The sequence below is a fragment of the Staurois parvus genome, unplaced genomic scaffold (assembly GCF_062004578.1).
Source record: "Staurois parvus isolate SC_StPar_1 unplaced genomic scaffold, SC_StPar_1.0 ptg000818l, whole genome shotgun sequence".
NCBI classification, from domain to species: domain Eukaryota; kingdom Metazoa; phylum Chordata; class Amphibia; order Anura; family Ranidae; genus Staurois; species Staurois parvus.
In genome coordinates, this window is record NW_028318614.1 from 6,485,078 (window position 1) to 6,510,736 (window position 25,659).

Below are 25,659 nucleotides of genomic sequence, written 5' to 3' on the forward strand. Positions count from 1 at the left end.
GTATTCAATGTTCTGAAACAGTTTGTATTTTCGGCAGTTCTGTTATTCTTTTGTTATTTTGGAAGATTGGCTATATCCCTGCTAGTCCAGCCCACAAGGAGAAGCGGAATGAGCTGATTGGATGCTGACTGAAGTCGAAAGTAATGAATGAAACAAAATGAATTTTGGATTCATTCATTATGTTATGATTCAGAGATTCTGATGGATCCACCTCCATCCAACAATAAGTAGGAATCATCTTATTTCACTTTTATACCTTACTGTAATAATTGCAATATGTTTCCATTTCATATGTAGTGCATTTTTTTAAATAGTTAAAGGATAAGTTCACCTCTTGAACAAAAATAATAAACGCATATTTTTTCAAGTAAAAAAAATGTGCATTTATTATTTTTGTCCAAAGGAGCCTGGAAAGCATTGCACTAGTGATCAGTATGATGCCATGCAGTCTCCTGCAGATCTGTCAGAATATCTGCTTACTGTATGGGATGTACGGTCAAGCAGATATACTGACAGAAAGAATCAATTAACTACCATGGTGCTCCACAGTGCTGGGGTAGTTCATTGAAAACTACAAGCCCATGGACGATGAGGCTGTCGGGACTTGTAGTTCATTAATTCACGGAAGTCCATGAATGAATGACGCTGCTGTGTGGGCGGAGTCCCGTACAGCAATGCTGGTTTCAAATCTGACAGATATTACAGGGAAACTTCTCCCCGTGCTATCTGTCAGACGTAGGGGGGATCGGCCGGCGGTGGCTGTGGCTATGGGAACTTGTTACATGTTCCACCCTAAAAACGGGTGGAACATGTAACATGTTCCAAAGGTGAACTTATCTTTTAAAAATGTAAATGCAAAAAGAATCCCCTGATTATCCAAGAGGCAAAGATTACCACAGCACTCTCATCCAAATAAAACAAATGAATCATTTAATACGTATTCATTTATTATGTTATTAAAGGATAAGTTCACCTTTTGTAACATGTTATACACAAATTCAGGGTGTAACATCTGACCGGCCCCCGCTCCTTCGCTTTGGCAGCTAGCAGGGGATCTTCCCCTCTCCCCTGCTAGCTGTCAAATTTAAATGAACTACCACAGCACTGTGGAGCACCGTGGTAGTTCATTCATTCCTCCTGTCAGTATATCTGCTTGCTCGTACATCCCATACGGGCAAGCAGATACACTGACAGATCTGCAGGAGACCTGCATGGTACCAGCGATCTTCTGATCACTGGTGCAATGCTTTACAGCAGCGGTCACTAAATGGCGGACCGTGGTCCACCAATGGCCCCAGCAATGCTGCCACCCGGACTGCCAGCCCGCAATGACAGATCCACCGCTGAGCAGGGCAGTCGTCATGGCAACATGACATCACGTGTGCACCTGCCCCTTTCAGCTCACTGTCTCTCCAGCTCCCCCTTCCTATTTGTACACAGGCGTCCAGCAAGGATCCCGGCACAGCTCCTGTCTGCCCTCAAGGTAGGGTGTAGTTTTACAGGGCACTCTGATGGGCACATTAAATGTTAAGAGGCACTCTGATGGGCACAATATAAAATGTGCCCAGCAGAATTCCCCTTAACATAAAATGTGCCCAGCAGAATTCCCCTTAACATAAAATGTGCCCAGCAGAATTCCCCTTAACATAAAATGTGCCCAGCAGAATTCCCCTTAACATAAAATGTGCCCAGCAGAATTCCCCTTAACATAAAATGTGCCCAGCAGAATTCCCCTTAACATAAAATGTGCCCAGCAGAATTCCCCTTAACATAAAATGTGCCCAGCAGAATTCCCCTTAACATAAAATGTGCCCAGCAGAATTCCCCTTAACATAAAATGTGCCCAGCAGCATGCCCCTTATTTTATGCTAAGAGGGCACAAATGGGTACATGTGATGGAAAGGGGCACCAGGAGATGACCAGAGACTGCGGACACAGTACAGGAGATGACCAGAGACTGCGGACACAGTACAGGAGATGACCAGAGACTGCGGACACAGTACAGGAGATGACCAGAGACTGCGGACACAGTACAGGAGATGACCAGAGACTGCGGACACAGTACAGGAGATGACCAGAGACTGCGGACACAGTACAGGAGATGACCAGAGACTGCGGACACAGTACAGGAGATGACCAGAGACTGCGGACACAGTACAGGAGATGACCAGAGACTGCGGACACAGTACAGGAGATGACCAGAGACTGCGGACACAGTACAGGAGATGACCAGAGACTGCGGACACAGTACAGGAGATGACCAGAGACTGCGGACACAGTACAGGAGATGACCAGAGACTGCGGACACAGTACAGGAGATGACCAGAGACTGCGGACACAGTACAGGAGATGACCAGAGACTGCGGACACAGTACAGGAGATGACCAGAGACTGCGGACACAGTACAGGAGATGACCAGAGACTGCGGACACAGTACAGGAGATGACCAGAGACTGCAGACAGTACAGGAGATGACCAAGAGACTGCAGACCTTTGGGGATGTCATGTGTCCCAGAAGACGCTGGGCCATTCACAAAGTGCATTGCTTTTCATGCACGCGCAGCAGGCACCCGGCTGTCACAGCCGAGTTGCCACACGAAAGATGCCGGCGCGGGAAGACTGTACAGCGCTGGACCGAGGAACAGGTAAGGTCCTGATGCAGAGAAGAGCTGAGCTGCAGGCCCGATATTCTGACATGGTGGCGGCGGAGGAAATACCGGACCAGCCGCTCCATTAGACGCACTGACATTTCCCCCCCTTTTTTGGGGGGAAAAAAGTGCGTCTTATGGAGCATAAAATACGGTAATTCATTTAGAATTCACTGAAACTCATTACTATTGTGGTTTGCAAATTTGGATACATCCAAATGTCTGAATGACAAAAATTTTGTACAAATTTTGATTTATCACAAAACAAATCATGCATGTTTAGTACATGGTTCATACAGTTCAGCCCACCTTTTGATGCCCTTCAGTCTTTGACCAGCAGTACATTTGCACTGAATGTGTGGGGTGACAGAGTTTCTTTAAGTGTGTGATAAGTATAATGTGTGTGTATAAATGTTTAACTCTTACAAAGCCAAATATTAAATGATTATAAAAATGCCCCTTATTTTATGCTTTTTTTAATCAAACCTTATGCCTAGGCACAGTCACTTAATTGTATACGGTATGGAAAAGACAGCGCTAATAGAAAAGCCATGTTCAAAATCCTTATAAAAGTGTAAACAATAAAGTGCAATCTAGCCACTCTGAAGTGCTTGGTGCTATGCAAAAAAATTATGTAAATACCTATATAACAATTCATACACTAAAAATAAATGTGCAAAAAACAATATGCAAATGCCTATCCAAAATGTCATATATACACACTCACCGGCCACTTTATTATATATATATATTCCACCAGAAACCAGCGCTCAAATCTTTCTTGCTGCACTCAAATTACGGAATCCAGCACTTGCTGTGGTGCTGTCCTTGATAGATCAGGGAATCTTGGTACTAGCAGAAAAGAACAAAACAGGGCGCACTCTCCTCGTGCATTACCGTGATAATAAGGAATTTATTATAACAATACATATGCATACTTACAAGCCAAAAATATATATATATTATAAATCATTATGTAAAAAATTCATACAATAACAATCAATGTGAAAAAATATATAAGTAACTGTGCAAACGTCCATGCATGGCTATTTTATTAAAATTTATAAAGAAAGAACAAGTCCAAAGATATTATAGTAATCAATAAAAGTGCCACGTATCCACATAAACAGGGGCGGACTGACCATTTGGAAACTCGGGCACTGCCCGAGGGCCCGGAGTCAATAGGGGGCCCCATGAGATGCCCCTGGTACCTTTTTCATAGGCTTTTTTGAGTTTGGGCAAGGACACAGGGGCCCCATGATCACCTATTGCCCGGGGGCCCCATGAGTTGTCAGTCCGCCCCTGCACATAAATAATCCCAGTGTTCTTCTTTTGTTCTTCTCTGTATCACCAGAATAAAGTGTTCTCCACCACCATATATACTGGGTAAACTCACCGGAGCCCAACGCTGGTAAAATTATAAACCAGCGATTAGCACACACCACTCCAACAATCAAGATCCACAGCTTCCATCCAGCGGCCACTCAAGAAGACAGTTCCAAATATTATAGTGACCAGGGGCGGACTGACAACTCATGGGGCCCCTGTGTCCTTGCCCAAACTCAAAAAAGCCTATGAAAAACGTACCAGGGGCATCTCATGGGGCCCCCTACTGACCCCGGGCCCTCGGGCAGTGCCCGAGTTTCCAAATGGTCAGTCCGCCTCTGGTATAAAGTTACTGATAGGTCCGCTTTATTGCACATCCAGCATTCAAATGAAAAAGCAGCTGCTGTGGTCAGCTTCTGATTCTTTCCAGGCAGGTGGGGATGAGAACATGACAGAGGAGCAGTTGACCAGAGGGAGGACTGCAGTGTCAGCATGGGCACATGCTACACTCCATGTTCATTTTAACACCATGCATTACAAAAAAAATGCCTAAAGCCCAACTCCAGCAAAAACGCTTTAAAAAAAAAATCTGTTTATTAGAACTTTTGTTAAATAAGACAAAGTAGACAAAACCAGGGGTGCACTGACAACTCATGGGGCCCCCGGGCAATAGGGGCCCTGTGTCCTTGCACAAACTCAAAAAAGCCTATGAAAAAGGTACCAGGGGCATCTCATGCGGCCCCCTACTGACCCCGGGCCCTTGGGCAGTGCCCAAATTTCCAAATGGTCAGTCCACACCTGGACAAAACAATACAACACATTTGATTAGGGCCATGCAGGAGCCACCATGATACACATTGTGACCTCGAAGAATAGGCAAGTGCCTAATGTACAACAACTAAGGGGTGGCTCAGGCAGTATATAGCAATTAAATCAGACATGACCCAAACACAAAGTCCATGACAACTGTTTTAGGAGGCTGTCCCTATGTCAGAAAAATTTGTATATATAATCCAAATATCAACGTTAAAGAGGTAGTAAAGTCCACTTTGTGATGTTTACATTATAATAAAGCTTACCTGTAGGTAAAATGAATCTCCTAACGTGTTTGACAGGTACCCGCTCCCACTTCTGCTGGAATCGCCTAGGTGATCAGAAGTGGAAGTTGACCTCCTAACCTCCCTCCCCATAGTCTTCTGGGACACAAGACAGGTCCCAGAAGACTACGGGGCCATTTACAAAGTGCAATGCTTCTCTCGCATGCGCAGTGGGTACCCACAAGCTGTCACAGCTGGGTGCCCACACTGAAGATGCCAGCACCAGGGAGAGAAGATGGCTGGTGAAACCAGTGGTGGTGAGGACACCGCTGGACCGTGGGACAGGTAAGTGGCTGTATTTTAAAATTCAGCAGTTACAGTTTTTGTAGCTGGTGACTTTTATTTTTTTTTCCAGGTGGAACTCTGCTTTAAATATACTATTGAAAGTGTTTTGTTATAACTTTTCAATAAGTGTGGGAAACGTCCTGTGATCTATGCCTCTGCTGTCTCATACGTTATCATTGTTCCCAGCTATCTTCTTGCACTTCAGAACACCTCCACACTATGTTATGGAGAAGAGGAATGAGGAAGAGTTCTGCATTCTTATCCTCAGGTGACAACATTGCTCCCCCATTAGGTACAGTGAATAAGTGTTGTCACCCTAGGACAGGGAGTGTGTTACTGGCAGCATCACCTGTTGTAAATTAAAAAAGAAAAGGGGAAAACAGAAAATGACTTCAACTACCACTAAGGCTGGCCATACACTATACAATTTTCTTGAGATTTTTGCTTTAGATTTACCAAAAATCATATAATAATAGGAGGTCAAACCCAAACAACACTTTCAGTTGTATCCAATTAAGCAGGCCCTTGCACTACACAGTTGAAGGTAAATCTAAAGGAAATTGGACAGAAAATTGTATAATGTATGGCCAGACTAAGGACTGGTAAGCTGCAATATATTAAAACATTATTTTTGAGTTTAGATGCACTTTAAGTGAAGGTATTTCCAGATAGAGGCCATACACCAGTTACCTCCACAATGTTATGTTTCTGGAGTGCCAGATATTAATCTGGAGGTTTGTTTAGAAAATGCTCATAAGAGAGCCTCCCTATCACTGAGGATTAATACTGTACACATACAGTATATAATGTGTGCATCCCTACAAATCCACCGTGTGGTAGAAAATATCCTTTGGAGAGTTTTCGATATGCAACTGTTTGTGTGTTTGTGATTTAAAGCGATTCTAAAAGTTCTTTTTTGTTTTGTAAAATAATAAACATGTCTACACTGACCTGCTGTGTGCAGGTAAGTGATCCTCTTCTCGGATCCCTGCAGGCTCTCCTGGCTCCTCCTGCCTGTTGGGTGCCCCCAAAGCAAGAAGCTTGCTATGGTGGCACCCGCTGCTCCATGTGTTCATTCACACAGAGCCGTGGCTTGGCCCGGCCCCCCTTTCTTCTCATTGGCTGACTGGCTTTGATTGACAGTCAATGGCTCCCGCTTGCTGTCTCAGCCAATGAGGAGGCAGAGACTCAGGGCAGCTGAGATTGTAATTCACAACTCTGGATTGCGATGAGGCTCTGGCAGGCAAAACCACGGTTTAAAATGTGCGTTTTGTAAACAGATAGGGGGCACACGCGAGGCGCGCCGCCGCCCTATCTGTCCCGCCGATCACTGCCGCGGATGTCAGTCGCCGGGTCACAGCCGGTCCTTAGTGGCTGTTTCCCTGCGATCGGCAGTAAACAGTGACAGAGAGCACAGCTGCAGTAGCTGTGCTGTCAGTCACTTCCTTGTCAGCTCGAGGACGAGCTGATCGAGGCAGAAGAGTTTCTCTCTCTCTCTCTCTCTCTCTCTCGATCAGCCTTGTCCCGCCCAGTACACACCCCCGCCCCCTAGTAAAACACTTCCCTCACTCCTATAACCCTTCGCTGCAAACTAAAGTTAACCCCTTCCTCCCCATTGCCATTAGTACAGTGTCAGTGTTTTTCTTTTTGCACTGATCACTGTATTAGTGTTTTTGGGGATGTCAGTGACCCCAAGTCAGTACCGCCTAATGTCAGAATGTCCGCCGCAGTCCCGCAGTCCCGCCATAAGTTGCTGGTCGCTGCCATAAGTCACTGATCGCCGCCATAATTCACTGATCGCCGCCATTATTAGTATAAAAAAAAAACCCTAAAAATCCCAGTATCTTTCCCGCCATTTGTAAACGCTATAACTTTCACGTAAACCAAATAATTTACACGTATTGGTTTTTTTTTTTTTAGCAAAGACATGTCGCAGAATGCATTTTGGCAGAAATTTATGACTAAATTTGATTTTTGCATTTTTTTTTACTGGACATGTTTTATAGCAAAAAGTCCAAAATATTGTTTTTTTTTCCTCAAAATTGTCAGCCTTTTTTTATAGCGCAAAAAATAAAAACCGCACGGGTGATCAAATACCACCGAAAGAAAGCTCAATTTGTGGGGAAAAAAAGGATGTAAATTTCATTTACGTACTGTATTGCATGACCACGCAATTGTCCATTAAACTAGCACAGCGCTGTATAGCAGAAAAATGGTGTAAATTCCAGTATCTATACCATAGTTTGTAGACGCTATAACTTCCACACAAAGCAATCAATATACACTCATTGGGATTTTTTTTACCAAAAACATATAGCAGAATACATTTTGGCCTAAATTTATAACCAACTTTGAGTTTACTATATATTTTTTATAGCTGAAAGTAAAAAATATTGTTTTTCTTCAAAATGTTTGGCCTTTTTTTGTTTATAGCGTGAAAAATAAAAAGCGCACAGATGATCAAATACCACTGAAAGAAAGCTCTATTTGTGTGAAAAAAAGGACGTAAATTTTGTTTGGGTGCAGCATTGCATGACCGCGCAATTATCAGTTGAATTAGTGCAGCGCCGAGTAGCAAAAAGAGGCCTGGTCAGGAAGGGGGGTAAATCCTCTGGAGCTCAAGTGGTTAACAAAGGTGAAAAATCTTTTATACTCAATGCAGTTGATAGCCTGGACTAAATTAATATATGTTACGTGATCTTTATATTTAGCAGAACCCAGGTCCGCACACATTCTTCTCCCCTTTACTTTCACCCCCACACTGACTTCTTTCACATCTTATCTTCCCACATGGAAGAAAAATATATTTGAAATATATTTTAAAAATATTCTCCCCAAATATACTGACATATATTTGAACTGCTACAATTTTGGCCATATTTTATATATATATATATATATATATATATATATATATATACATATACACACACACACACACACACACACACACACACACACACACACATATACATATACACACACACACACACACACACACACACATACATATATACACACACACACACACACATACACACACATACACACACACACTGCATATTGAAATGCATTTTTATTACAAAATATATGAAAAATATTTTTAAAAATACATTTCAAATATAATATATATATATATATATATATATATATATATGTCTTTAAAAATACAAATCTACATTTTTGGAATACATTTACAAATATATGTACAAAATTATGTTAAGATGACTTTTTCATATGTTAAAAAAAATCTGGAGACTATATTTAAAAAAATATATACTTTTAAAAATATTTTTCAGATATTTTGTAATATATAAAAAATGCATTTCAACATGCATATATATACTGCATGTTGAAATGCATTTTGCAGTATGTATATATATATATATATATATATATATTTATATTTATATTGAATATGGCCAAAATTGTAGCATTTCAAATATATGTCAATATATTTGTGAAGAATATTTTTAAAATATATTTCAAACATATTTTTCTCCAGTATGGGTTTGCTCTCTTATCCTCTCTCTTGTCTTTTCTGTTGATTTATAATCTGGCTATTAGTGCTGATTCACACATGTGCGCTGCGGATTGAAGCTCAGGTTTCACAGCGAATTGATACAGTTGTTGTTCACAGGTTCAGGTCAGGTTTAGAACAGGTTTAGATCAGGATCAGGTCAGGATTGTATCCTGATCACAACTGATGACATGTGTGGTTTAGAAACGGTTCCCATAGAAGTCATTAGCCTGTAATCTGTACCTGAACCGGACCGCACAGCTCAGAAATTGTACAGGACTCTTTTTCAATCCGCACTGAATCTGCACTGCCAGTGTACCGGCCGTATGGGAACAGGCACCATAGGAAGCAATGCTATTTCACATGTCATATGGATTGGATGTGGTTCCAACTGGCACTTATGATACTAACTACACTTCCTACCTTAATCAAGTGTTCCCCTAAGCCAGTGGTCGGCAAGTCGCGGCTCGCGAGCCACATGCGGCTCTTTACACATTTTAATGCGGCTCTTCTGTGTGCCGGGCGCTCGCTCCCCTCCCCTCCCCTCCCTCCTCTCCCTCCTCTCGGGCGGCCGCTCCCCTCCCCTCCCTCCTCTCGGGTGGCCGAGGACTCTGCAGCTAGCCCAGCAATGATTGGCCAGTCTCGCTGCCACTCACATCCTGATAGCTAGTGATTGGCTGTCAGGATGTGTGTAGGCGGGGCAGCGTGACGAACGTGAGGGGAGCTAGGCTCCTCTCACAGTCCGCCCTGAAGACCGGAACGGCACGGGGAGCACGGCGAGAGGATGTATTACTATGGGGGATGAATTACTATATGGGGGAGGAATTACTATATGGGGGAGGAATTACTATACGGGGGAGGAATTACTATTCGGGGGATGAATTACTATAGGGGGGATGAATTACTATAGGGGGGATGAATTACTATAGGGGGGATGAATTACTATGGGGGATGAATTACTATAAAAACTTATTGAAACTAAAAACAGTGTACCATCCTATGTATTTTCAGTTTTAAAAATGTGGCTCTCAAAATAAATTTCAATCGTGGTTTTGGCGAGATTTGGCTCAGTTGAAAAAAAAGGTTGCCCACCACTGCCCTAAGCTATTCAGTAAGCAAACTATCATTACTTACTGACAATACCATGCGTTGTATAGTTTATGCTTTTACATGGTATGTTCTTCTGGATCACTGAATGCATCCCTGGTTTTGATACTTACCCTTCTTTATATGCTATAACCAGACATGCTTCTCTATTTGTACATCTTTTCTTGATAAAACTAATAAAATACATATGACTTGAAAAAAAAACATTTATGTGTTTCTCTACACCCACAAGAGAGTCATTGAGGCCAGGTTATGAAGGAGGTTTATTGCCAGGAGGTACAGGCTGGGAGAGGATATACACTGATCAGCCATAACATTATGAACACCCACCAAAACCTGTTGAGGCATGGACTCCAGTAGACCTGTGAAAGTATTCCGTAATGTGTGGCACCGAGCCATCAGTAGCAGATCCTTTAAATCCTGTAAATTGCATAGTTTGGGCTTGTTTTTCTAGCACATCCCACAGATGCTTGATTGAATTGAGATCTAGAGAATTTGGAGGCCAAATCAACACCTCAAACTCCTTCTGTTTGGTTGTGGACCCGCGTCAGCACGAGCACCCTGACCGATCTGCAGCTATGCAAGCCCATACACAACAAACTGTGTGTTCTGATACCTTTCTATCAGTACCAGCATTAGATGTTTCAGCAATTTGAGCTACAGTAAATCTTCTATTGGATTGGACTACATGGGCCAGCCTTTGCTCCCCATGTGCATCAATGAGCCTTGGCAGCCCGAGACCCTGTTGCATGTTTGCCATTTTTCCTTCCTTGGACCACATTCGTAGGTCCTGACCACTGCAGACCAGGAACATCCCCACAAGAGCTGCAGTTTTGGAGATGATTTCACCCAGTCATCTGGCCATTACAATTTGTCTCTTAAAGTCACTCAAGCCATTCTGCTTTCAGCACCTCAACATCAGGGACAACATGTTCACTTGCTGTCTAATATATCCCAACCCACTTTCAGGTGCCATTGTAACAAGATAATCAGTGTTATTCACTTTACCTGTCAGTGGTCATAATGTTATGGGTGATTGGTGTAAATATTTAGGTAGGACCTTCTAAACTCTGTCTTCTCCTGTATAGGGGCGGATATGTGCTGGAAATCTTATCCTACTAAGACTGCTCCTTACAGAGGGCACCCATGTGTTCATGTGACATGGCCTGAATCTATGGCCTATGCTCGCACTGCCTTGCTGGAAGTGGTTTCCCAGAAGGAGAGGAGCCAGTACTGGGAAAAAAGCACCATGGATGAACTTTGGCTGGAGGAGCCTGAGAAGCTGGCATTTGGCTTGGACCTCATAGAAAGTCTAGTGTCTCAACCAGGGAGTTTGTGCTGCATCTGCTTTATAATCATGTTCTCCAGAGCCACAGGATCTTTAAGGTCCTTATACCTGTGAAGACTGTGAGAATGATACTTCCTGGAGACTGCAATTCTCTCTTGGTGTCCTATGTTCTAATTTCAGCCCACCTGGCCACTGGGTACCCCTAACTGCTCCTAGTAGGGTGGAGGGCTGCTACATACTCTTAACACCCAATCGCAGGGGAATGTAGTGCCAAGTATTACTCCACAAAATTCAAACAATAAATATCCATTAAGTACATATGTCCAAACAAATGGACAAAGAACATGACTGTAAGATATCCAATGTTTAAGAAAAGTTTGATCTTACAAATGAGGTGCAAACTGCGTAACTGTTTTTATATAATGGTAGTTTATAGCAGCCTCTCAACCAGGGTGCCCAGGGTGCCTTGAGGTTTCTTCAGGGGTGCCGTGGCAAAATGTATAGAAGTTACACAAAACTTGTATACAAGCCAGTGGGTGGAACAAGCCTGCCTTTTAGTAACCCAAAATCACACGTTTTCATTGGACACCATTACGACCCTCTACCCGCCAGCGTTCTGACAACCAATGACATCCTCAGTTGATAAGGTGGATGTCAGCTGCCTGCACAGCATCCTTGTTTGACCCTCCCCTGCCCCTCTCCATCAGTGCTGGGGTCACATTAGCTCAGTGATGTTGAAAAACTGAGGGAGAAGAGAAACATTGGAATAGTAGTCAGTACCAGTGTGCAAAAGCGTATTTGCTTTGGAAGAATAATTCACCTCTAATGTTGGGTGTCCTACATGTGTGGATATTGCTGCAATATATAAAACTTTTGGAATAGTTTTTTACATTTTAGAATGGAATGCCTCAAGACTGTCTATGATTTTAAAGGGTGTCTCAGGACTGTCCATGATTTTAAAGGGTGTCTCAGGACTGTCCATGATTTCAAAGGGTGCCTCGGGACTGTCCATGATTTCAAAGGGTGCCTCGGGACTGTCCATGATTTCAAAGGGTGCCTCGGGACTGTCCATGATTTCAAAGGGTGCCTCGGGACTGTCCATGATTTCAAAGGGTGCCTCAGGACTGTCCATAATGTCAAAGGGTGCTGCAGGACTGTCCATAATTTTAAAGGGTGCCTCGGGACTGTCCATAATTTCAAAGGGTGCCTCGGGACTGTCCATAATTTCAAAGGGTGCCTCGGGACTGTCCATAATTTCAAGGGTGCCTCGGGGCTGTCCATAATTTCAAGGGTGCCTCGGGGCTGTCCATAATTTCAAAGGGTGCTTTGGGACTGTCCATAATTTCAAAGGGTGCCTCGGGACTGTTCATAATTTTAAAGGGTGCCTTGAATGAAAACAGGGTGAGAAACCCTGACCTATAGCATATTGTTCATTGCGAAATAAGCATCCACAGGGACACAGACAGCAGTAAAATCCTGACAGGTTCTAACTCTTCCTCGGGCTACAAGAAAATGTTTTGTTGTCTGTGTCCCCATTTCTGTAGAATATCTGTCAAATAGACAGGAAGTTAAAAGATTTCCCCTCACTTCCTGTTCTGTCTGATTTCCTTACGAGAAAGTAAGGAGAACTCTCCCTACTGGAACAGCAATCAAACGGTGACAGAGAGTCTAATACCCTTGTACATTATCTAAAAGTGAAATATAATTGGTTGCAGTTGGGCTTAAAGTGTTACCAAATCCACAACAGTAAAATCAGTCTGTATATGCAGTAAAGCATGCTTGTTATGCTCGCTGTGGAATCTAAGGGGTTAATCCTCCGCATTGTGTAAAAACGCTGTTTGATCCCGACTTCTCTGATTCTCCCCTTCTTCCAGTGTCCCCCTCTTATCTCCTGTTAAGACATATCGTGTGGAGTGACTCTGCACATGCTCAGTTTGGTGTGTATTGCTAGAGAAGTTGTTTTTTTTTTTCTTGGGAGAGTGCATGTGATTAGCACAGGGCTAATCAGCACTGCCCAGAGAGAGGTCAGGGGTCATGCATCCTCCTAGAGCAGGGGTGTCAAACTACAAGTCCCATCATGCCTCCGCCTTTGGGAGACATGCTTGCAACTGTCAATCTTGCCATGCCTCATGGGACTTATAGTTTGGCAACAGCTGGAGGGCCGCCAGCTTGACACCCATGTCCTAGAGCAATATGAAAACTCCTTCTGCAAGCTTTAACCAGTGCTCTGCTGAACACTGATAGAAGTCACAAGACTGCTCTACCTGCTGATGAGAAATGGTATTTAGCAGTAAATTTTTATTAAAATAATTTCATTTCCATGTTGTGTGTACTTGGGAGACAAGATATAGTGAATGCAGAGTTCTGGGTTTAGTAAAACTTTAAACTGTTCATGCACATATTTAACATATGACAGTATTTAGCATTTACAGCAAGTTAGAAACATGCTCCAAGCTTTCCCACTGTGAGCACTGGATGTTCCAGTTGCCTCCCCTAAAGCCTAACTTTGGGGTTTATTATTTAGGAAAATAGAAAAAAAATTGGACAAAGGTATTTTTCTAATATCAACCAATTAGGTTCCAGCTTTTATTTGCTGGGAAAATACAACAAGGAATCTGATTGGTCAATATGGCTGACAACTCTATTTGATTCCGATTTATTTTCTCCTGCTCTTTATAAGAAGCCCTTCTATTATTCAAGTACTCAGGAAGGCAGGGATATAGCTGCTAATAAAGGGCTCTGTCCTGCTTGCTTTCCATTTTTTATGGTTAGATATGTCATGCCTACACTAACACCTGTTACAATTAGAGGGGCATTCAAAATGTTCCTATTGCTATCGAGTGTACAACTTGTAGTTCCAACCACTTCAGACAAGGCTGCATGTATTCACATATTTAGCCTAATGCTGCTTGGAACTTCTAACCATAAAAGCAACTTTTAATTAATGTATGTTCAAAATCATTATATATGTATTACAGCTGTGGATATTTCTCCATACAGTAGTTACATTGGTCCAGCTTGGACCAATGTAAATATTAATATAGCATACCTGGCTGATCCCTCTGTGGGAAGGTAAAGTTTGTTTTCTCCACTGTAGGTGGCGCTCGACCTGTAGTATAGCAGCCTGGAGAGGAACTAAGGGGTAAGCATAGTTTCTCTATGGTTTCCTGGGTGAATGGAGCAGCGTTCCGATTGGCTACACTGCTGCCATGTGACCCTCAGTGGCCATCTTAGGTCAGCATGGTCTATATAGGTCCATACCCTCGAGTTTTGGTACGCATTTTGTGAGTGGCTTGTGTAGGGAGAGAGACCCTGCTTGTTAGGGAAAGTGACTAGCAGTAGTGAAAGGTTCCAGACGAGAAGGGACAGGCTAGTGACTTGCTAAATTGGAAAGGAGCCTCCCCACTTGGGACCGGATTGACCAGGCCGTACTTCACCCTCTGAAACAGACGCTGTCGGCACCTCTTTAACTGCATTGATCTGTGAGTTCATTCCCAAAGCAGAGCTCTCCCATTGGGGTCTTTGTGCATTATGCATAGTACAAGTTTCAAGTTTTATTGCAACCTGACTCTGTGTGTTCACTGCCACCGCTCCACGCTGCACCTCCCCACACCTCTTTAAGCAGGAAATCACTGTAGCTGGACATCGCTACTACAGTGATCTCTGCTAGTTTCTCAGTCCCATGCCAATCGACTGCCCTTCTGCACAGGAAATCATTCCCTCAGCAGCAGTCATACAAAGAAAGCTCTAAACCAATGCATTGTCTCATTGGACAAGGAGGAGATTGTGGCACCTTGTGCTATCACTCCACCTCATCCAAACAGAGAAAGCTTTTTCATTGAGAAAATACAACCGGTTTCCGAAATTGCCAGACCAGCAACCTCCTGTATTCACAATGCAGCAGGGAAGCCACTTGGACACACCTCGTCCAATAGGACAATATATTGGTTGAGAAGATACAAAGCATCCTCTGTATGGCACCCCTACCAAGCAAGTGACTGCCTGTGCAGCTGGGCAGTTGCTTGGCATGGGATTTGAAAGTTAGGGGAAATGATTGGAGTAGTGATGTCTACTACAGCGATTCCCAGCTTCTAGAGGACTTCCACCGGTATGGTAAACGCAGTGTGACATTGATCCAGTGTAACCATTTAAAAATATCCATACCTGGAGTTTCTCTGCTAAGGAACAGTAGAAATGTCGCTCAGGAATGCTTTTCCATGGGGAGGGCGGGTGGAGTGATTCAGTGCTGGTGCGCTGTGTGGTCTCCCTCCTACTTGTTCCTCCAGTATTTGCAGCGGGTGCCGCTTGTCCTTTAGACTTGATCAAGCAGCAGTGGCATTTAGAACACATCCGGTGTGGGAGGGGGTGGCATCTCTGGCAGTGTCCTTCTTGATGTGGCACTCAGGGCAAGTGCACCGCATCCCCCCCTAGTTTCGGCCCTGAGAAACAGCATAAAGAGCACGCGGCTGGCACCACATTGATAGGAAATCTACAGGCACCATATGCTGATAAGTGTGGTCAATGGTCACCATCTACAGGCTATACAGCACAATGGAAGAGGATACATCACACAAATATGTACAATACTTCCCAAATGATATAAACATAAATAGTGCAGCGCTAGAAATAAAAAGTGTATGGGTATACCTGTAATATTGTATAAGAAATAGCACAGATATGCCTCAATTTATAAAACACAGTATGTAAATGAAGTCCTTAAAAAATTGTAGCAATGGTGAAGTTGTATCAAACACCTTCACTAATATTATAATATAACACACAGTGCAAATGATAGTCCAGAATATCTGATGGTGATGAAAACCACGATTAGACTGAAAAAGGTGACTTGATAAAATCCCAGTGACAACTGTGATCCGGTGCCGCAATGAATGGTAAAACATCTGGGGGTCCCCTTAATGAGCCTGGCTAAAGACGGGAACTGCTGATTACAGCTCTCCTCTGGGCCCTGGGATGGTCACCTGGTGGTCCTGGGGGATTAAATGCTCGATATAGAGCAGAAAAAAAAAAAAAAAAAGTACCCATAGTGTAGTATTTAGGTCAAGCTAAAAATGTATTTGTTGAAGATAAAAACAGAAAAGACACTTCTTAGGTACTGTAGTAGAAAACAATCCTCGTGCACAAGGGATGTGATAAAATTGAATACAGCATAACACTGACCAGCTGGTAAAAGTGGGTGGCCAACGGACCTCCCTGATCCGGCGGCTTGATGTCACGGCTAACAGGGGCTCCTCCTTGACGTGCATTTCGTATCACACGTACATCAATTGCCTTGGTGCTTACCCCTTCTGATGATGTACGTGTGATATGAAACGTGCATCAAGGAGGAGCCCCTGCTAGCCGTGACGTTGGCGGCCACCCACTTTTACCAGCTGGTCAGTGTTATGCTGTATTCAATTTTATCACATCCTTTGTGCACGAGGATTGTTTTCTACTACAGTACCTAAGAAGTGTCTTTTCTGTTTTAATCTTCAATAAATTCATTTGTAGCTTGACCTAAATACTACACTATGGGCACTTTTTTCTGCTCTATATCGCGCATTTAATCCCCCAGGACCACCAGGTGACCATCCCAGGGCCCAGAAGAGAGCTGTAATTAGTAGATCCCATCTTTAGCCAGGCTCATTAAGGGGACCCCCAGATGTTTTACCATTCATCGCAGAGTCATCTATTCCAGGCTACGCTCCATCCATAACTGAAGGGACCTCTGGTGTATATGACACAAATGCGCAGTTTTATTGCGCCTCTGGTGAGTGTGCAATTTACCTATTATTCCTGCACGGCACCGGATCACAGTTGTCACTGGGATTTTATCAAGTCACCTTTTTCAGTCTAATCGTGGTTTCATCACCATCAGATATTCTGGACTATTTGCACTGTGTGTTATATTATAATATTAGTGAAGGTGTTTGATACATCTTCACCATTGCTACAATTTTTTAAGGACTTCATTTACATACTGTGTTTTTTTTATAATTTGAGGCATATCTGTGCTATTTCTTGTACAATATTACAGGTATACCCATACACTTTATTTCTAGCGCTGCACTATTTACGTTTATATCATTTTGAAGGTTTTATGGTTTCCCTTTTCAGTGTATCAGCTGCTGTCGCCCATTAGCGCTCGCTGAACCACATACAACAATACTTCCCAAATGTTTAAATTGTTAAAAAGGTTATGTGTATGTACTTGAAATGTACACAGGTTTTTGGCTCGGTTCTTCTTTAATAGGATCAGGGAAGGTCCTTGCATTAACACCCTGGTCACATCAAACCCACCTTTGAAATCGTGCAACTTACAGTGAAGTCGCATGATTTCAAAGCCGGTTGACATGCCGATTTCAGGTGCGATTTGCAAGACATCTGACACAGATGTCTATGCGAATTGCACCAAAAGAAGGGCATGTACTACTTTAGAAATCTGGGCTCAGACTTGATATGATCGCTCTATTTGCGGACAATAGGGTGTGACTTGGCATGCACTTTTCAAGTTGCATGGCATGCAAATTCGCATTCAGTGTGACCGGGGTGTTAAACAACATGATGTCTGCAGTTACACCTTTTTATTTGCAAGTGTAATTTGTTGTTTGTCTTTCTTACTTTAGAGAATCATCCTTTTTAGGCCTCATGCACACTGAGCATTGCTTTGGTGGCATTTCTTCCGCTAAACGTCCCTCCATGTTAGCCTATGGGGTTGATTTACTAAAACTGGAGAGTGCGTAATCTGGAGCAGCTGTGAATGGTAGCCAATTAACGTCTAACTTCAGCTTGTTCAATTACCCTCCAGTCACATCATGCCCGACTTTGAAATCGTGTGACTTACAGTGAAATTGCATGATTGCAAAGTTTGGGGACCCGCCGATTTCAGGTACGATTTGCAAGACATCTGATACAGAGGTCTATGCATATCGCACCAAAAGTAGTGCACGTAGTGCTTTTAAAATCAGTGCAGCTCCAACCAAGTTGGAAACCGCACCGATATGACCAATCCAATTGTGGACAATAGGATGTGACTCGGCATGCAATTTTCAAGTTGCAGGGCATGCAAATCGCTTGCCAAGTCGCATCCAGTGTGAACCAGGGCTTAGGCTTTGACAAAAAACAAAAACTGGAAGCTGATCGGTTTCTATGCAGAGCTGCAGCATATCATGTATTCGCCAGTTTTAGTAAATCAGCCCCTATAAGTCCATGCACACATACAGTAGGTATTTAGAGGCAGGGGAATTTAGAGGCAGAAAAGAAACGCATTGCCAGCATGTTCAGCATTTTGGCAGAAAATACACTTGACATGTGTAAACATATCTAAACACATGTTAACAGTAGGCGTGTCAAGCATTTCAGTATTCATTAATTTCAATAGCCAGAATAAATGATTAGCGGTTGACGTGCCTAGATGCGTTTATACATGTCAAGTGTTTTTTCTGCCAAAACACTGCTGCCAGGAGGAAAGCTGGGCAAACATGTAGTACGTATAGGGGCCTTATTGCTATGGTTATAATTTCTTTTAACGTTTTGATTAATTAGGTATATTATGCAAGTCCTATACAGCATATTTCTATTCCTCAGGTACACTAATTTAGAAACTGATATGCAAATGATGTGTATTAACTCAAGCTTCTGCATTGAAGCCAATGGATAATAGCCTTTGTGAATGAATCAAGTGGCGGAATGTTTCAGCTTCTTAACATGTGTTTATTTAAAGGTGGAACTCTAAGCGGGGAATTTGTAACAGAGGAAGAACTGTTTATCCGTTGGCTACAAATTGTCACATTTCTACCTGTGATGTCTTTTAATACACCTCCGTGGGTTTGCTGCGACAACTGGGTAAGCTTTCTTAGTGCTGGAATAGAACGTTAAGGTGACACTCATTATTTCCATCTATACATTTCTTTACAAATACTTATCTGTATTTTAAAAGACAATTTGCATTAGTTGTGTTCTGACTGAATATAACTATGAATCTGCCTTTACATTAGGTCTTGTATTCCCCTGCACAGCAGAACTGGCGGAGGGAAGGGCAACACTGCAAGCCACTGAAACATTCTAATGTCTTGCACAGTGCTGTCAAATGAACACTGGAAGCATACTGACAGGAGAAGAGAGTACACTGATGACATCACTGGTGTAGCTATGCTCTTTTGCTGCCAATTACAAGGGGGGGGGAAGGGGGGAGTCCTCTTTTTGGGTGGGACTTTAATGGCACAATTTACTTGTATGATAAATTTCAACAATTCAAAAGAGATTTTTTATAAAAACATTTTTAAAATCTTCAAAAATAAATATAAAGCTACAATACATATTGTGGCGGTGTCATCAGAGATGGTATTGCAAATCTAATCATGGATCATGCATGGTCTGCATTTACGTGTTTCAAGATCAACAAAAATGTCTTCTTCAGAAGTGCTCAAGAAGGCATGACGTCTATAACAAACATATATACACACATATGACGCAATCAAATTATTATAAACAATTTGATACTTTACAATACGGTTATACACGTACATGATTCCATATGAGGTAAAGACCACCAGGAAATATTAAGAACAAATTGTTATGTGAACACAGCCATGTATTTATCATATATCTCAGGCAAAAATGATGAAACAAAAATTAATAAAGAACAGACCAGTGGATGAAAAATGCCACCGAAACGCCTCCTGAAGGGGCCCCGCCCAAATGCACCGTCAACAAGATTAGTTGCTGGTTGGTACTGATAGGGCAGTGCTACAATGTAAATAATAAAAAGCAATATTAATATCAATTGGATTAATATATTGATATCAATTGGATATCATAAACCCTCAATAAATTTTAAGTTTAAGAACTAGACACACCTACTATGAGTCCGAAGCGATGACCACAAGGAATTTGTGTGAGAAAGTGTTGATGACCTGATAAAAATCAGGATTGAGATGTAAAAGACAGCCCAATATGGGGCAATATACCTAAAGAAGAAAATGTGTGCAAACCATTATAGTGAAAAAAAAAACAAAAAAAACAAAAACAAACTAATAATAATATAAAAAACAAACAAAGAACACCCTTATTACTCATGTGTGGCGCAGAGACCAAAAACACCCTTACTACCCGTGTTGCAAGAAACAAAAAAAAAAATATATTTTTAAGTGAATAAATAAATGCATGAATATAAATAAATAAAAAAAGAAAAAAGGTTTGCAAAAATTAAGTGAACTATATGATAACCCCACCAGGTCTATCCAAAGAAGCATGCTTGATGGCTGTGAGCAAAGAAATGGGCTCATTAGCCCGGATTAAATACAGCTAGGGTGGCTTGAAAAAGCTCCAATCAGCTGCAGTCAAAAATTGTTCCAATCAAACAGACCAATAACATTTTGTTCTGATAAAAATCAGGATTGAGATGTGAAAGACAACCCAATATGGGACAATATACCTAAAGAAGAAAACGTGTGCAAACCATTAACGTAATAAAAAAAATAAAAACAAAACAAACTAATAATAATATTAAAAAAAGGAAATGTAAAAAACAAAACAAAAAACAACAAAAAGAACACCCTTATTACCCATGTGTGGCACAGAGACCAAAAACCAAAAACATCTTTACTACCCATGTGTTGCAAGAAACAAAAAACAAAATACAAAACCCCCCCAAAAAAATATTTTTACGTGAATAAATAAATAAATAAATAGATAAATATTAATAAAGAAAGAAAGAAAAAAGGGTTTGCAAAAATTAAGTGAAATAATATATGATAAACCCACCAGGTCTATCCAAAGAAGTATGCTTGATGGCTGTGAGCAAAGAAATGGGCTCATTAGCCCGGATTAAATACAGCTAGGGTGGCATGAAAAAGCTCCAGCCAGCTGCAGTTAGAAATTGGTCCAATCAAACGGACCAATAACATGGTTCGGTTATAAACCAAATGGCCCCTCCCCAGCTGCGCAACGTGTGGTGTCACCACGTCAGTGGCGTAATAATGTCACGCTGACGCATGGAGACGGATCAAGAAACAAGGACGGCCGAAAGGAAGTGAGGACCAAGCCTCACTTTGTTGGTATGGGGTGACGTCCCACAGACCTAGTCAGAAGCGGCCGCAAGCCCCTGGAGGGGGACCGCGGCTCCCATGCGCTGGGGAGGCATCGGGGCAGCACCAACACCCACATAAGAAAAAAGAAAAAGGAAGAAAATAAACAAATAGAAAAACTAAATATGGAAAGACTGTCTTCCATTTAAAAAACAAATAATTACAAAATTACCTGCACAGAGATATATGATCAATCCTAAGAGATACAAAAGAGTTTCATTAACAAATCAACAAATTCATTTATACGTCATTAATATACCGTATGTATGTATTTATTAATCACATATGTGCAAAAATAATAATAAATATAAAAAATTAGCACAGGCTGGGGAAGACTGAATTACTAAGTTTTATCGCTTAAGCTTCCATTTTTTAACAACTTAAATACTGGGCACTTTCACACTTTGAATTACAATTGTGCAGTCATACAACACTGTGCCCAAATCATATTTTTATCATTTCTTTTAAGACAGATAGAGATTTCTTTTGGTGGTATTTAATCACCAGTGGTTTTTTTTTTTTAATTGCTTAAGAAATGAAAAAAGACAAAAAAGTTTAGAAAACCTTTTTCTTTGTTTCTGTTATAAAATGTTGCAAATAAGTAATTTTTATTATTCACTAATGTGCGCTGATGTGGCTGCACTGATGGGCACTGATAGGCTGCACTGATGGGCACTGATGAGGCTGTACTGATGTTCACTGATGAGGCTACACTAATGGGCACTGATAAGCTGCACTGATGGGCACTGATGAGGCTGTACTGATGTTCACTGATGAAGCTGCTCTGATGGGCACTGATAGGCTACACCGATGGGCACTGATGAGGCTGTATTGATGTTCACTGATGAGGCTTCTCTGATGGGCACTGATAGGCTGCACTGATGGGCACTGATGAGGCTGTATTGATGTTCACTGATGAGGCTGCTCTGATGGGCACTGATAGGCTGCACTGATGAGGCTGTACTGATGTTCACTGATGAGGCTACACTGATTGGCACTGATAAGCTGCACTGAGGGGCACTGATGAATCTCTACTGATGTTCACTGATGAGGCTGCTCTGATGGGCACTGATAGGCTGCACTGATGAGGCTGTACTGATGTTCACTGATGAAGCTGCTCTGATGGGCACTGATAGGCTGCACTGATGGGCACTGATGAGGCTGTACTGATGTTCACTGATGAGGTTGCTCTGATGGGCACTGATAGGCTGCACCGATGGGCACTGATGAGGCTTCTCTGATGGGCACTGATAGGCTGCACTGATGGGCACTGATGAGGCTGTATTGATATTCACTGATGAGGCTGCTCTGATGGGCACTGATAGGCTGCACTGATGGGCAATGATGAGGCTGTACTGATGTTCACTGATGAGGCTACACTGATGGGCACTGATAAGCTGCAGTGATGGGCACTGATGAGGCTCTACTGATTTTCACTGATGAGGCTGCTCTGATGGGCACTGATCGGCTGCACTGATGAGGCTGTACTGATGTTCACTGATGAGGCTACACTGATGGGCACTGATAAGCTGCACTGAGGGGCACTGATGAGGCTCTACTGATGTTCACTGATGAGGCTGCTCTGATGGGCACTGATAGGCTGCACTGATGAGGCTGTACTGATGTTCACTGATGAAGCTGCTCTGATGGGCACTGATAGGCTGCACTGATGAGGCTGTACTGATGTTCACTGATGAGGCTGCTCTGATGGGCACTGATAGGCTGCACTGATGGGCACTGATGAGGCTGTACTGATGTTCACTGATGAGGCTGCTCTGATGGGCACTGATAGGCTGCACTGATGAGGCTCTACTGATGTTCACTGATGAGGCTGCTCTGATGGGCACTGATAGGCTGCACTGATGGGCACTGATGAGGCTGTACCGATGTTCACTGATGAGGCTTCACTGATGGGCACTGATGAGGCTGTAAATATATTGTATGTAGGCGAGCGCTGGTGATGACTATAGAGCAGCTAGCACGCAAGGTATAGGTAACGATCCCCACAAGTATATATATATAGAAAAGGAGCAGCGCTAAAATCACAATAAAAGGCTAAATGTATCAAGTGGAACAGTAAGGTGCATCGCATAAGATTATAAAACTTGCAAATAAAATGAACAGCAAATCAGCAAGAGATAAAGCAATAATGTCCGTGAGCAAAGGTGCACCCTTCAAGTGCAACTAAAATAATCAATAAGTATTGATGTTCGTGATTGCACATTGGTAATTATTGCAACATAAAAATATATGGCCATAAAAGAAACTCAGTTCAATCAGTGTGCATAGGATCATAAAGTACATCAATCTAAAGTGCAGGACGTGAACGTGAAATGGATCACACAGGGGAATGCACCACCTCAGTCAGATGTACTCTCACCAGAAGGCTAATGATAACAGGCATATAGATATATCACAACTGGAGGTGAAAAGGCAGCCAGGGGGATAAAGGAACTGCTCTGTCAGAGGCATAGGTGGAAGGGGAACCTTTGTCCTAGGGGAGATAGCTCACCACAAGAGCCAGAAAATCGTATATAATGTAGTACTTATTAAGAACTGTAAAGCAGAATAACATATCCACGTGGAGTGATAAAAGGTAAAATCAGGTACCAATCAGGGAGTGGAGGGATCAGGTAAGTAAAACAGTTTCTCCTCTCCCCTAGACAAAACAAGCAATTAACCCTTGCAGTGCGGGTACAGACCACTGCAAGGGATCTTTTTTTTTTCCAGAGTTGGGCTTTTTTATTATTATTAATATTATTATTAATAAACAGGGCAGCACAGTGGCTAAATGGTTAGCACTTCCACCTGGCAGTACTAGGGCCATTGGTACAAATCCCAACCATTGCACCACCTGCCTGGAGTTTGCATGTTCTCCCTGTGCCTGCGTGGGTTTCCTCCCACACTCCAAAGACATGCTAGTAAGTTAATTGGATCCTGTAATTTAGGGACCTTAGATTGTACACTCCTTGAGGGTTAGGGACTGATGTGAATGTACAATATATATGTAAAGCGCTGCGTAAATTGACAGCACTATATAAGTACCTGAAATAAATAATGATTAAATAATAGCACCTTTTGCTATTGGCTTTCCTTAAAAGTTGGCAAAACATTTACAATTCAGAAATGCAAGCATATTAGTTCACGTGGGAAAAAGTTCTGAAAAGTAAAATACTGTATGTTTGTCATATGTGAACAAAGCTGGCTATGCAATGTTATTGTTGCTTTTTTTGTTGGTTTTTGTGATACCGCAATGTAGTAAATAGCATAATGTAATAAATAGTATATAAATAAATGGTATAGTATAATAAACAGTATAAACAGCAAGTGATGTCAATAACCATGTACTGAACAAAATTCTGACTATGTTTTAATGAGACAGGTACTCAATCTTACAAGGCAGTACATACAAAGGCACCAAGACTTAGTTGTTCCTCTATTGATGAAATATACTTATGAATGGCTGAGGACGGGAAACCCCATCTACAGGCCTGTTTGGTGGCTCAGCCCAGAAGATCCAGTAGCTTTCACAACAGATGATGAGTTCCTTATTGGTGATGAGGTAAGAAAAGGCTGAAAGCAAAAGTAGAGAATTTATTAATATGCAAATGTAATAAACAGTAAGTACTATGCAGCAAATAAAAAAAAAGCAATTAACCTAAATGGAATATTAATGCTGCCATTGCTGAGCTCAAGGGAAAAAAATGCTAATTGTCTGGCTGTCCTTGAAAAAAAACCTGAATGTGTATACTCTGCTTTAGTTGGAGCACATAATTTGCATAAATCAAGAGCTGGAATTTGGAAAGTAGGAACGCCTTTGCATCAGCATAACATCCATTTCAGGGATGTCAGTAATGGCAGCCACTTACTTAATTTTTTATGAACAAACATGCAAACAGACAAAAACAACACTCTGGTCCCTCATGCACCATCCACATCTTGGCACTAGTGGCATAACAATAGCCCTAACAGCCCACATGGCTGCTATGGGACCTGGGGGTGGAGGGGGCCCCATTAGGGGTGATGCTGAGGCATCTGTGTGCATGCAAAGAAAACATATATCCAAGATTACTGCATTCTTAAGGATTGTATTGGTTGCTGTTGACATTGACCCTGTACCCAATAATGAAGAGACACTAAAAATGCTTATATCTTTGTGTAATCACCTGCTACCTACCAGCTTACCAACTGTGCCTTTGATGCTGATCTCTTTCATATGTATATCTAAAAACATTTAAAAGGCTATATTTCCTCTTTAAGAAGCTTGTTTGAGTTATAGTTCTAAACCTCTCAAAATCAAGGG

At 42.1% G+C, this 25,659-nt stretch overlaps 1 protein-coding gene across 1 annotated transcript in view; it reads left to right on the forward strand.

The window, feature by feature from the left end:
- Window positions 1-25,659, forward strand: part of LOC149444018 (SITS-binding protein-like) — a 105,289-nt gene that overhangs the window by 69,405 nt on the left and 10,225 nt on the right. Inside the window, exons 8-9 of the mRNA XM_089654985.1 lie at window positions 18,992-19,113; window positions 24,739-24,918. Coding sequence (XP_089511111.1) covers window positions 18,992-19,113; window positions 24,739-24,918 — 302 coding nt within the window. The remainder of the gene's footprint in view (window positions 1-18,991; window positions 19,114-24,738; window positions 24,919-25,659) is intronic.